A 14320-nucleotide genomic window follows, 5' to 3' on the forward strand; every position below is an offset into this window, starting at 1 on the left:
CCCTGAGCATGCTGAGCAGGATCTCCTCTGACACTGAGCCACACCCCACCCCTCTTCAACCGTTAAGCCTGTCTTTAAAAAATGATATATTTATTTGTTTGTTGGTTGTGAGACTGTGTATGTCTGTGCATGCCTGCAGTCAGGCCAACACACAAGGCTTAGTTTTCTCTCTCTACTACTGGGTCTTAGGGATTCTATTTAGTAGCCAGTACCTTTACTTCCTCTATCTCTTATCTTTTTTGTTTTGTTTTTTAAGAGAAAGTCTACTGTGTAGCCTTTGCTTTCCTGGAACTCACTCTGTAGACCAGGCTGCCCTGGAACTCACTCTGTAGACCAGGCTGCCCTGGAACTCAGGGGTCCATGTGTCTCTGCCTCCTGAGTGCTGGTATTAAAGGTGTGTGCTACCGTGCCCGGCCCATAGATCAGAACTCTTAAACTTTACACATCACAACTCCTTTTTACCTGAGAAATTTTTGTATAACTTGTACAATATACAAGACAGGTATGTATTTATATAGTTTATAGAAGTGTGTTTTAAAACAACTCTTTGGTGTACCTATATTTGTCATAATTAAAGATGGAGCCGAACTTTCATATTAGTGAGGGTAAAGAGTTTATCTAAACACAATACATATAATATATTCAAAGCTTTAAAAATTTTATATTGTGTTTATGCCTTTATAAATTTATGTGCACCCTGTGCCTCCAGGTGCTTGAGAGGCCAGAGAGTGACGGATCCCTGGAGCTGAAGTTATTGGCAGTTGTGAGCCACCCAATGTGGGTGCTATATGAACTTTTAGGCATTTAGTCATCTCTTCTTCTTTCCAAAAATGTAATAACTTGATGCTTATTTGCTGAGAATGAGAGTACAAGAATATGGAAAGTATATTTTTTCACAATGTAGCCATTCTGCCTAGAAGAGCAGAAAAATTTGTGTGTAGTCACAGATGCTGCATTTCTAACATGACAGTATTGAATATGAGGTGATATGTTTGACTGTTGATGGCATTGTATTTCACAGCACAGTACATTGGCATGCACAGTACAAAATGTTCATGTATGTCAGGACCAAGGTCATAGTGAAGTGATGTGAAGAAAGATGGACAACTACCCTAAGGACCTAGGCTTCCTGCATTTGAATTTGAATGAAACTGTGGTTATTGCAAGTTCAGAATGCTTTGAGTATTGGCAGTATTTTCAGTCACTACATAGTCAGATCAGTCTGTAGTTTAAGGGGCTTTAAATATCTATATTTTCTAAATAGATACAAACTTTACAAAGCTGTCTCTGAAATACTGTCAGTGTCTGACACTTTCCCTAGCTCTTTCCTGTTCCTTTCATTTTTACTTTTTAAAGACAGAGGCTCACTATGTATCTATACCTTGCTCTGTTATATAGTCTGGGTTGGCTTCAGACTCAGAGAGATGGGCCTGGCCCTAGCCCTGGCCTCGCCTCTGGCTCTGGGACTAAGGGGTGTGTCACTACATCTGACTTTCCCCAGCTTTTAACAGTTTGTCTGTGATGCCTCCGAATATTTATATACCTATTTGAGAACTGACCAACCTGCTGTCTCTCCTGTCTTTGGTCCATTACTCCCTCCGTTCTTCCCTCCTAATCTCCCTCTCTCCCTCTCCCATTTTCCTCTTACATTTTAAACTTTGTTACAAAGTGTACAACATGCTTTTTCCTGTAAGTCTTTCCTTCCTGGGTGAAATGCTTCCATTCTTTAGCTGTATAGCATAGTTGCAGATGCGGACTGTGCCCCACTTACCTGTGCCTGTAGACTGCTTTATGCTTCTAAGGTCCATCTTACAACTGCTATTCTACTTTCAATTTATTTTTAAGCTGGTACATAAATATGTATGTTGACAAGGTTCTGTGAGATTTTCTATGTGTATTCTCTAATGTTCAGACCAAGATACACATATCTTTTACTTCAAATATTTTTTAAATGCAATTTATAACCAGAATATTTAAAAACACCCTAAAGTTCCTTTCTTAAAGTTGTAGCTAACAATTCTTATTCCAGCTCAAGTGTTATATTTAAATTTCAACTGCACTTTTAGCATCAACTCATACATTTTATGTATTTATTTGAACAATGAACTATTTATTACCAGACTCTTACAAGCTTACTTTTCCTTCTCTCTCAAGCTTTTACAGAGTGTCGCCTTGGTGCTAGAGAGATAGTGCAGCAATTAAGAATACAGACTGCTCTTGTAAAGGAGCTGAGTTGGCTCCCAACACCCAATGCACGTTCCTATCATTCGACTTGCAGGAGATCTAACACCTGGGGCCTCTGTGGCTATCAACACACATGTGCACATGCTCTCTCACAAACACACCTTCATAAACATAATCAAAATAAGTTTTAAAAAACAAAACGGTGTCTTTTTCTTGTTGATATCAGGGTTGTTGCTTTAAGGCTAAATGTGACTAAGGTAACTGTTATAAAGAAAGGATTAAATTGGGAGCTTGCTTACAGTTTTAGAAGGGTTATTTCCTAATCATCATGGAAGGAAACAGACAAGCATGGTCTTGGATCAGCATCCTGATCCAAAGCAGCAAGAAGACAGAGGAGGTGGGGGCTGCTGTTGGTTTTTGAAATCTTAACTACCACTCCCAACAACATATCTTCTCCCTGAAGGCTATAACTACCAATCCTTTCCAAAGAGTTCAATTGAGGCTGAAATGTACATGTATGAGCCTATGGGACCATTCTCATCCATACCACCACAAGTCTTTAATTAGTTTTTTTTTTTTTTTTTTTTTTTTTTGAATTTCTTCTTTCAGATAAAATCAAAGAGCTGCTGTCTCAAGGTACTGTGAATTCTGACACATTGCTAATCCTTGTGAATGCCATCTACTTCAAAGGAAGCTGGGAGAAACCATTTAACAAGGAGGACACCAGAGAGATGCCTTTCAAAGTCAGCAAGGTAACCACAGTACACAAAGGGGACTCCTGGGCAGTGAATGTCCTCTGTTCACACTGGCTTCTGAAACAAGAGGAGGCTCCTCATGTAGCCTGTGCCTCTGGGCAGCTCAGCATCCAGGACCCTCTTTCAGCCTGGGGCCTTTCTCTTCCCTTCTCCTTTAACATGGAGCCAGTGGTGGCTGCAGGCTACTTGGTTTCAGTTCTGTGCCTGCTTTGTCATGGGCTGTGCTGTCATTGCCAGATGTTGAGTCCAGACCTGATGGCAGAGCTTTGCAGTGTACTTGAGATGGTCTTACATAGAAGTTTTAAAATGGGAAAATCTAAACTCCCAATGTGTGAGGCTCCTTGTGGCCCAGAGTGCAGTCCATTCCTCATGAACAGTCCGTTCTTTTCAGCGTGTCTTCCCAGAAGTGCTGTCTTGTGTTGTCCCCCACTTTCATGAGGACCACACCTTGTCCTGGTTACCACAAAGCAATACAGAGGGAAAATAAACTTTGTCATCCAGTTTGAAAACAGCTGAGGACAGAGAGCTGTGTAATGAGTGCCTGGCTTATGGTTGGTTTGAGGGACATGCACAGACTTTTGCTTACAGACAAGCAAACGAAGCGATGTGTATGTGAGATAGACCCATGTTCAACCTCTTCCTGGTTAAAGCATGTTACTTGCTGATGCCCAGGCTTTTTGTAACCATGATACTTCTCCCCCTCAGCTCACTCTCTAAGTCACTCTTTCTTTTACCACCTCCCTCTCACTTGGTGCATATATTCCTAGGCTGGGAAAAGAAATTAATTACATTACATTCTGGATCATTAACCAGACCTTAGGTCTCCCAGGCTAACTCTAATTGATTCTTTGGTTTCTTAGGAAATGAATTTTATTTCAAGCTTTATTTTAAGTAAACTCTTCAGTTTTTCCTGACTAAACTGTTTATGTCTTTGAAGTTACTTGTTGACAAGTTTTACTTTATGGCTTCCTTCAACCTCAAGCAACAGAAACCCTAGATGATTATCATTGAATTCATATAAGTTCATCACCAAGGGAGGAGGGGTCAGGAAATGGGAGTGTGTGGAGCCTGGGGCTGCCTACATGGGGTGATGCTTTTGGGAACTGGCTCTCTTTTCCTGGTCAGCCATTTTTAGCTTGGTGTCTCTTTCCTCATGCTTACAGCAGAAACCCTGACTCTGTAGTCCATGGGGAAGGACATAGGACTGAGAGCAAGAAGACTTCTCTTGAGATCTTTTCCATAAATTACATAAGTGGACCTACTTACTGTGGCTCCTGCTAAGTGCAGCGTGTAGATACACTGTCTTGCTTTCTTGTCTCTCCACTAAATACAGACCAATCTGTGACTACAGCAGCTACTGACAGTAATCCATATATGCATCCATGTCTGCAAAAGCACAAGATGTTTGCTCTATGTGTTTGTATTTAAATTAAGAGCAGGATTCATGCCCATTGGTTTACCATTATAGCCTTCAGATCACTACCTCAAATCACTTGAGAGCCTACTATGTACCATGCAGTAACTGGCTCTGTTTTTCTGGAGGAGAGACATTTGTGATAAGCATAGGTAAGAACACAGTAGTTAGTGGGAAGCTCCAGAGGCATACAGAGGCAGTGGCAGCTGCTATGCTTGAGTGGAGAGTGTGAGAGCCACTGAAGAGACTTTCACTTAAGATGACATGAGAGCAGACACCAGAACATAAAGCATGTTCCAGGTTCTGCAGACCACTGTGTTGGCCAGAAAGGGACAGAATCTAGTTAACACAACACTGCAAACAGCCCTATGACCAAAGAAGAGAGGGAGGTTGAATAGGAAGGGGAGGGAGAGGTGAGGGGAAGGGGTGTCTTCTTTGTTATTCTGAGATTTCTAAGGATTTTAATTAGACTTTGTTCCTGGTAGAGTAGGACCATAAAATAGAATCCAGCCACAGCATGGTGTTCTGACCTGCCATGTTACTATCATTTGTTGCTGCTGTACTGCGCTGTACTGATGAGGAGGTCATCACAGTATCCCAGAGATGTGCTGATGGTAGTCTCTCTAAAAAACAAAGTCAAGTTTTGGTTGTAATTCAGAGATATAGACAGTACCTTTTTGTAACGAGTCCAATCAGGGTATGAAAGAAAGACTGAGTCAGCGACATAAAATGGACTTGACAACTGGAAGGAGGACATCACTGTCAACCAAGATGAGTAAAACTATACACTAGAATATCAAAGTGCAGGAGTCAAATAGACTGCAAAATAACTATTCCATTGTTTAAGGAGAAGTTCAAGCTAGGACTGTGAATCTGAGGATTATATTCAAAGTCGTGAGAATAAATGAAATCCCAGCAGAATATAATTATTGGCTTAGGACATCACAGGTGTTTAGTGACTGAATCAGTCAGCTTCCTGTCATTAAAATGTGGAGATACCCAATCTAATAAGAGAAATTGTTTATATGACTCAGTACTAGGGGTTTAAGTCTATGATGAGAAGGATCCATTGGTTTGGGCCCTGTTTTGAGGGTACTGGAATGGAATACTGGGAGCAGGCATTTTAACAAAATGATTCATTCCAAGACCAGGAAGTAAAAGACAGAAAAAAAGACCAGTATTCCTCAGTTCTGTTCAAGGGCACATATCAATGACATAAATTGTCCCCTCCAAGCCCCACTTATTAGAGTTTCCACAACTATGTTAGGCATGGTGTCACACACTAGGAGGTAGAGAAAGTTGGCTCTCTGAGTTCAAGGCCAGCCTGGTCTCTGTATCAAGTTCTAGGTCAACTAGGGTTATAGAGTGAGACTCTGTCTGAAACAAATAAGATTTTATCTCTTCTCAAACTTGCACATTAAAGACCAAGCTTTAAAATATGGGCTTTAGGGATTTAGAAAAAAATGTAAGGTCTAAACCTGTGTTTGAGAGGCTGATGAAGTACTCTAGAAGTCAATTCAAGAATATGCTTTCAAGGTTGGAGAGATGGCTCAGAAGTTAAAAACACATGTTGTTCTTGAAGAGGATTGGAGTCAAAATCTAGTACCCACTGATGTCTCTTAACCATCCATAACTCTAGTTACAGGGGATTTGATACCCTCTTTTTAAATATTCAGCCACTAAATGCCTACTATCATGTGGTATACATATATACATGCAGGGCAAACATTCATACATATCAAATGCAATTTAAAAAAGCAAGTGTTCCTATCTTCAGTGCCAGGCTCCTTTGGTTGAATTTGCCCAATGTGTCACTTGTGTCTCCTTTTGACTTAATATTTATCCTTCCTTTACAGGGTGAGAAGAAACCTGTGCAAATGATGTTTAAGAAGTCTACCTTTAAGACGACCTATATTGGAGAGATATTCACTAAGATTCTGCTGCTTCCCTATGTTGGCAATGAGCTGAACATGATCATCCTGCTTCCAGATGAACATGTTGAACTGAAAGAAGTAAGCATCATGGGATCTTGATGGAGCTGTGATGGAGGAAGACTGGTGGTTGGGTTTGTGCTGAGGCAGCGCTCCTAGGCTCCCTTGACCATGTTTTTAATCTTTCGTTCTTGTGTGGCTTGTGTGCTTATTGAATACTCACCCTTGAGCTGCTTTCTATCCTCTCCCAGCTACCATCATAAGTTACAGCCACACTGCCCTGGGCAGTGTAGAGCCTTCCTGGTGTTTCAATTACCTGCTGTGACAGCACTGTCTTAATGTCTTCACCTCTCTTCTAGGTGGAAAAGGAAATAACGTATGAGAAATTTTCAGAGTGGACGAGGCTGGATAAGATGGATGAAGAAGAGTTAGAAGTATTTCTCCCAAGGTTTAAACTGGAGGAGAATTATGACATGAAGGATGTCCTCTGCAAACTGGGCATGACTGATGCCTTTGAGGAGGGCAGGGCAGACTTTTCTGGAATGTCTTCTAGCAAAGGCTTGTTTCTGTCTAAGGTCATTCACAAGTCCTTTGTGGATGTGAATGAGGAGGGCACAGAGGCTGCAGCTGCCTCAGCTGCCATGGGAATGCTAAGATGCCTGAGGTACACTCCCCAATTCTGTGCTGACCACCCATTCCTTTTTTTCATTCAGCATGTTAAGACCAACGGGATTCTGTTCTGTGGCCGGTTCTCCTCTCCCTGAGGAAAGGGTGTTCCTGTCAGTGTTTTACCCACTCTCCATGCTTTGCCTGTAACCCAAGTGACCTTATCCATAAGTGCAATGACAGTTATGAAATAAAGGGCTTTATGGCACCCTACCTTCAGACTGAGTGTCTGTCTGCCTCACAGGAGGGTTTTTGCTAGGATCTGGGTTTGCACCCTGTGGGTTTGTAGTATTGCTGGCTACAGAGATCATCCCTGCTATAGGACACTGTGGCTGCCAACACAGGCAGCCATATGTCTTTTTCCTTGGTAGCATGATGATCTCATTCCATTTTAAATGAAAAAAATAGCCTGAGAGTTGAAGCTTAAAGCCATAGACAATAGGGAAATCTCCTTTTCCTATATCTCTGTTTTCCTTGTCATATGTCATGACACTTAATCCTCTTTAGACACTTACTGACCACTTTCTCCCAGGGGTTGGAAACATGAGGCCATTCACTGACAGAAGCTATCTAGTAAAGGCTATGACAAGCAAGTGAGCATCCTGGAGATGGACCACTGTTTTGCATGGCTTCAGTGAGTGTGCTCTGGAGAGACACAGCCCCAGAGACTTTGTCTCAGGATTGCTTTCCACTGTTTGTATGCCTCTCTTCCCACTATTACATAGTCCAGTGATTCAGGAGATGGTTTTAGCTCTTTTTTCAGAAAGATGTAATAAAGTTAGAATCAGGACTAGAATGTGCACTCTCTCCATAAAATACTAAGTATAAACTGCATTATAAGGAATACAGTGAGCCTTCATAAATTACTCTAAGAAGAGAAATAGGTTTGGAACAAATTTATGATCAAGGAAAAACATTCATTCTAGATCAGGTCAAGGATGAAGCCACAAATATGCACTATTATAAAGAAAGGCCATGTGAAACTGTTGCTCTGAATTTATAATGAGACTATAGAATGAAACATGGTTTTGAACTTACTCACAGCATCATCCTTCTCTTGCTTCCCTTTTGTATCAAATTTTATCTATGAGGTAATTTTATAAAGAACTTTCTTTTCTAAAGGTATAAAAAGGCTGAGCAAAAAAAATTAAAGTATGGCTGTTGGAACTCTGTTCCATCTACCAATTATATATCTGTATATATGTCTCCTTATCTATATGTATGTACATACATATGCTGATAGGTATATGTATGTGCATATAACTATGTATATACACTTGTGTAATTGATGAGTCAGGTGGTCAGGCCTAGCCAGAATATGACCTCTCTATCCTTTTCTTCTTCACCAGCCACTTAAGAGTTAAAAGAGTTGAGAGTTTCTTGCTAGGCATTCTTGCCAGCCCTAGATAATTAACTTTTGTTCCATCAGTGGTGCTGACTCTGTAAACTGCCTGCTGCTGTCAGCAGGGGAAAGAAGTATCTGTTCCACACCTCCTAACTGCCTTGTCAAAGCTGGCCTTATTGACAAGTATTACAAATAAAAAGGTGACAAGTTTCTGTAACCATGTTGGTCACTTGCTGGAAATACAATACAATAGAAGCATTTAGGAGGAAGGGAATAAATTGAAGGGATCAGGGTATGTGTGAAAGAGAATTCTGAGGGAATGCAGGAAGAACTTTCCATGACCCATAAGCAGTTTTGAAGTGGCTAGGATCCCTTCTGACTTCACTGATGCTGTTGTTGTGACAATATAGTTGGGTAGCATTAAGACACATGGAATTTAAGAGTTGATGTGAAGAAAGGGTGAGAAACCCTTGCTGCTTTGGATGCTCATTTGCCAGCATCCTGTTGCTATAGCAAAAATGCCTGTGACTAGAAAAGTGGTTAGCATAGTGGTAAAGTTGAATGATTCCAGCACTTGAGAAGTAGAGGTGAAAGGATCAGATATCAGAGCCATCTGGTGTTAACTGGAGTTCAATGACACAAATTAAATGGATGTAGCAAACATCCACAGAATATTCCATGAAAATACTAAAGAACACATTTCTCAGCATCCCATGGAAATTTCTCCATAATCTATGACATATTAGGACACACAACAAGTTTCTGTCGGACCACAATTGAATAAACCTGGCAACCAAGAGAAACTACAGAAAGCACACAAACCCATGGAGACTGAACAAGACACCTGAATGGCAGTTGGATCAAGGAAGAAATAAATAAGGAAATTAATAATTCCTAGAATTGAATGAAAATGAAAATACAACCTACCCAATTCATGGGACACACAACAGTCCTAAGTGGAAGCAGTTCAGTACGGCATTAAGTACCTTCATCAAAATTTTGAGAGATGTCAAATTAACAACAATGCATCTGATCCTTGGAAAAACAAAAACAAACTGACAACTCAAAAGAGCATGGGAAGAGATAATCTAATTCATGGCTAAAAGTAATGAAATAGAAACAAACAATACAAAGAATCATGGAAACAATAGATTCTTAGAAAAAATTAACAAGACTATTAACCAGTTAAAACACACACACACACACACACACACACACACACACACACACACACACACACAGAGAGAGAGAGAGAGAGAGAGAGAGAGAGAGAGAGGTCTACATTAATACCGTTAAAAACACAAGGGAGATATCACTGTAGATGGTGGGAAAACTCAAAATCCTGAGGGTATACTTAAAAAATAGATTCTACCAATCTGAAAATCTAAAAGAAATAAATGGATTTCTAGATTTATATTACCAACCAAAGTTAACTCAAGATGAAGTACATAATATAAATATCTACAAACAATGAGATAGTAACAGTAGCTAAAATTTCCCAGCTAAAGGAAACCCAGGTGAATTCTGTGAGGAAATCTGCCACCAATGCTTCTCAAACTATTTCCAAAATAGAAAAGGAAGGAATATTTCTAAATTCTCTTTATTAGACCAATTTTATCCTGAGACCAAAACCAGACCAAAAGGAGAAAAGAAGAAGAAAATATAGAAAGATAGAAATCGATTATAGTTTAACCTCTCTGATGAACGTAGACATAATAAATCACAATAAAACCCTTGCTAAGCAAATTCAAGATCACATCACCAAGATCATCCATTATGGTCATTTAGCTTCATCCCAGAGATGCAGGGACTTTCAACATACCTAAAACAATAAGCATAATCTACCACATAAATGCACTAAATGACAAAGACCACATAATTTTCTCATTAGATGTAGCAAAGGCCTTCAGCAATACCCAACATCCTCTCTTCATAATACAAGTTCTGAAGAGTCTAGGGATATGGAGGACATACCTCAACATAATAAAAGCAATATAAAATAAGTCTAAAGGCAACGTTATTCTAAATGGGGTAAAAACCAAGTATTTCTACTATCATAAGGGACAGGACAAGGATAGCCTCTCTCTCCATTCCTGTTCAATATTGTGCTTGGTTAGAACATAAGACAAGTGGGTGAGAGAAAGGGAATACAAACAGGAGAGGAAGAAGCTTAAGTCTCCTCTGTTATGAGATCTGATGCCCTCTTATGGACTGTCTTAAGACAGCAACAGTGTACTCATGCATATCCCAGGGAAGCAGTGAACAGACTCTCACCTCTGCTTCCTGTAGGTAACAAGGTGCGCACAGCCAGGGTCTAGGGCAGGAAAGGCTATGGCTTGCAAGCAGACACTGCGGCTGCGCAGGCTCCCCACACGGCCCCGCCCTCACACTGACCTTTGGCCTTATTCTGGCAACACCCTGCCCACAACTCCCTCTAGGGCCTGTCAGTGCAGAATCATTGGACTCTGTCAGTCTTCCTTCCCCTCCTGTCCCCTAGTCCTGTTCCTGCCCTAGGCTGGGCTCATGTGGTTGTGGGTAAAACCAGTTTCATTTCTTGCTGATAGCATCTGGCAGGAAGCCTGTGTGCTGGGAGAAGTCCTGCCTTGTACCTAATCCTTCAGAGGCACTAATATATCCAGGCAAAACAGCACAAAGCTTCCTACAGTCTACTATTAGGCAATCAAAAGAGAAATGAGTTGTGAATACATCTGGCTCCAGTCTTCAAGGAACTTCCCAGAGTAAGATCATCCAATCCCAAAAAAGTTATACATTTCATGAGTCTGTTTCCTGAAAGAGCAAATTACAGGGATAGGGAATCAGAGTAGTGGTTGCAGAGATTTAGGAGTTAAAAAACAATATTTGTGTTGAGGGATGCATTCTTTGCCTGTCCTATCAGTATCATGCCACAGCAAGACACTTTTGCCAGATGTTGTCACTGGAGAAAATGGTGAAATGGATATATAGGTAAAAATAAAAATAGTTAATTAAAACAAAACTTTGCAAGACCTAGGACCTCACTAAGCTGGAAAGTCTTAGGGCCAGTGGAGAAGTGAGTTGGAGAAGCTGGGGAAAGGAGCTGGTAAGAACTTTAGATGAAAAAATTTCACGTTTGTCTCTCTCTCTCTCTCTCTCTCTCTCTCTCTCTCTCTCTCTCTCTCTGTGTGTGTGTGTGTGTGTGTGTGTGTGTTTGCTGTTGGCTTTCTGGCTTGCTACTCACAGGAGCATCTTACCAGTAAGGAATGGTGATATGGTTGATCTCTCTTCTACCATTTTCCTTTTATGAAGAGGTGGAGTATGGCATTTTTACTGTACTCCCCAGCAGGGTCAGGGCTGCCAGTGAACCCTGACCTGTAACAGAGCTGCAGGTGTAGGTGCCTCAACACCCGTGGGACCAGGCATGGCTGGAGTACAGCAGCATCTGTGAACAAAAAGAACTCACAGACACACTGTGGGTCAGATGCTTTCCACCAGGGACTAGAATCAGAATGGTAGAAGTTGAACAGTAGGACAGTTCACTAGGAACACAATCTTAACTAGAATAACAGAGCTTTCCAACAATCTGGCATTTGCTTCAGTTACAGCAAACCAATCAGAGTGGCGTTGTATGCTGAGCTTCAGCTCTAGGTCATGCTCTCAGAATGAGATGCACTGATAATGAATTTCAAGGGATCTACAGTTAATCATTTGGGTCACTTTAATGTTGCAGAAATGGACAAGTAGAACTAGCATTGTAGGGAGCCGTTTGTGCTGCACCCAAACATGGCGCCGGCTTCCCACCGAGAACTCAGTAAACAGAGCTGTTGCCCAGCCAAGAGACTTAATGCACATGTACCACATAAGTCACAGCCCACTCTTGGGGTATGTGATTGAGCTACATGAGGATGCACCAATCAGGTAGCAACACAAGTCTCTTAGGCATATATAGTAGTGCATTTTCTCCCCCACGAGAGGAGAAGAGGAAGACAGTGGAGAGATTGCGGGAGACCCCACGTGGAAGGATGGCGGAGGGGTACCACGTGGAGAGAGACTCGGTAAAAGAGATTGCGGGAGGTCCCGAGTGGACAGAGACTGGACAGAGAAATCGCTCGTGGGAGACTTCGCGTGAGAGGTCCCCTAGACAGTAGAACTCGGTAGGGAGTTACCGGCTCAGAGAGAAGTTTCCTGCTCAAGAAGCCCCCTGCTCAAAGTGCTGGACAATAAAGGTTATCCGCAGAAGCTGTTTGTTTGTTGCACACCTGTTCCTAGCGGCGGGAAGCATGGGCACGTGACACTAGCATCACAGTCAATAAGGTAGGAAAGCCTACCAGTGCCTTCCTCAATTCCCCATCTCGCATATTTTATTTCAGAATAAAATGGAACTCTGTGTGGCTACTTTAAAAATGACCATACTAGTCAGATTGCCTCCTACAGAAGTTGTTGTTTGGGTTTAAAAAAATATTTCTCTTCTGCTAAAAGTGTTTCTTTTGCTTTGATAACAGGACACTTCCTAATATCAATTATTGTGTATATGTGTGTTTATTTGTAAAATTAAGTAGCTTTACTTACATTCACAATCTTTAGCTACCATTATTACCAATTTCCAAAAACGTTTGCATAACTCCAAATAAAAACGTCTTTTCCATTCACAATTTGGATCTTGAATGTGCCCAGAGGTCCATGTGCAGATGAGGGCTTGTATCCAGGCCACGGCACTTTTGGAAGGTGGTGAAAGCTGTAGGAGGTGCCTATGGAAAACAGTTAGATCATTGGGGATATGCCAGTAAAGGTATGTGGGCACCCTGGCACCCTCTCCTCTCTTTCTTTGGTTCCATGCCTCTGTCAGATGAATCAGGCTCCTCCCCATGTATTCTCTTCCAAGATAATTAGGCTTTGCACAGGGCAGAAAGCAACAGAGCTAGCTAATCTTGAGTTCAAACCTCTGAAACCATCAGCCAAATGGACCTTTTTCTACCTTTAAGTTATCTCAGATGTTTGCTTATATACCATTACATAGTAACTCCTCGTTTTCTTCTCCTCTAACCTCTTGGTGTTATGGTTTTATCTCTGTAATAGATACCCTTATAAAAAAATCAAACTTAGGAGAGAAAGGGCTTCTTTCAGTTCACAATCCTGTTACAGTATATGACAGCAGAGAAGTCAAGGCAATGGGAAATTAGAACAGCTAGTCACATTACATCAGAGTCAAGAACAGAGATGCATGCTTACACTGACTGCATATCTAGTTAATTTTTAGTCTTCTAAACTCTCTGTCCAAAGCCAGGGAACAGTACTGTCCACATTCAGGCTGGGCTTATGCACATTAATTGAGGCCAATCAAGAAGTCTTCCACAGACATGTCCACAGGCCACTCTGATCTAGACAGTCCCTCATTGGGAATGTTTACTCAAGTGATTGTATCAAGTTGGTAGTTGAAAACCAACTGAAAGACACCTCTGAACAGGTCTGTGGGAACATTTCCAGAAAGAACTAACTGAGGGGAGAAGACTCTCCCCAGAGCAGGTGGTACTTCCCACAGCACCCCAGAAGGAAAGAGGTCCAAGGGAGAGGCAGTGCTGCTTACTTGACCGTGCTTATCCCTTTATTGTTGCTGCTGCCATCACCTTCCCTGACATCCAGAGATTCTCCAGGGATCCCTGATACCTTCATTGTCATATTGGGACTGTTGAGGTGACTATCCTCATGGACTGAACAGCTACTTGGTCCTCAGTGCTTTCAGTGTGTAAACAACAATCATTGGACCACTTAGGCCCTATTGTGTAAACCAATTAACTAAATCCCATTATAACTATATACGTTCTGTTTCTCTGTAAAACCCTGCCTAATTAATGGCCCTCTTTGTTCCTCTTTCTAATAGCCACACAGAATAAATCTCTTTTCTCTCCTTTACACTATCGTTTATCTCTTTAATTGATCTGTTGGGGATGGATGGTAGAGCCTAACTTGTTAGGGCTCCCAGGCTTAGACTTTGACCTAGAGAACTCCAGTAACAGGAGCTGAGCACAGGACGGACTCAGGTTGTGCCTGT

The 14320-nt window shown here is 41.4% G+C and overlaps 1 protein-coding gene across 2 annotated transcripts in view; it reads left to right on the forward strand.

The window, feature by feature from the left end:
* LOC308430566 (serpin B6) overlaps positions 1–7163 on the forward strand; it is a 75168-nt gene extending 68005 nt beyond the window's left edge. For both annotated transcript variants that reach the window (XM_080929747.1, XM_080929746.1), the window contains 3 exons: positions 2794–2936; positions 6210–6365; positions 6644–7163. In XM_080929747.1, the coding sequence (XP_080785873.1) occupies positions 2794–2936; positions 6210–6365; positions 6644–7048 (704 nt within the window). In that variant the 3' untranslated portion in view covers positions 7049–7163. The remainder of the gene's footprint in view (positions 1–2793; positions 2937–6209; positions 6366–6643) is intronic.
* The last annotated feature ends 7157 nt before the right edge of the window (positions 7164–14320 follow it).

This window comes from Micromys minutus (assembly GCF_963924665.1).
Source record: "Micromys minutus genome assembly, chromosome: 1".
NCBI classification, from domain to species: domain Eukaryota; kingdom Metazoa; phylum Chordata; class Mammalia; order Rodentia; family Muridae; genus Micromys; species Micromys minutus.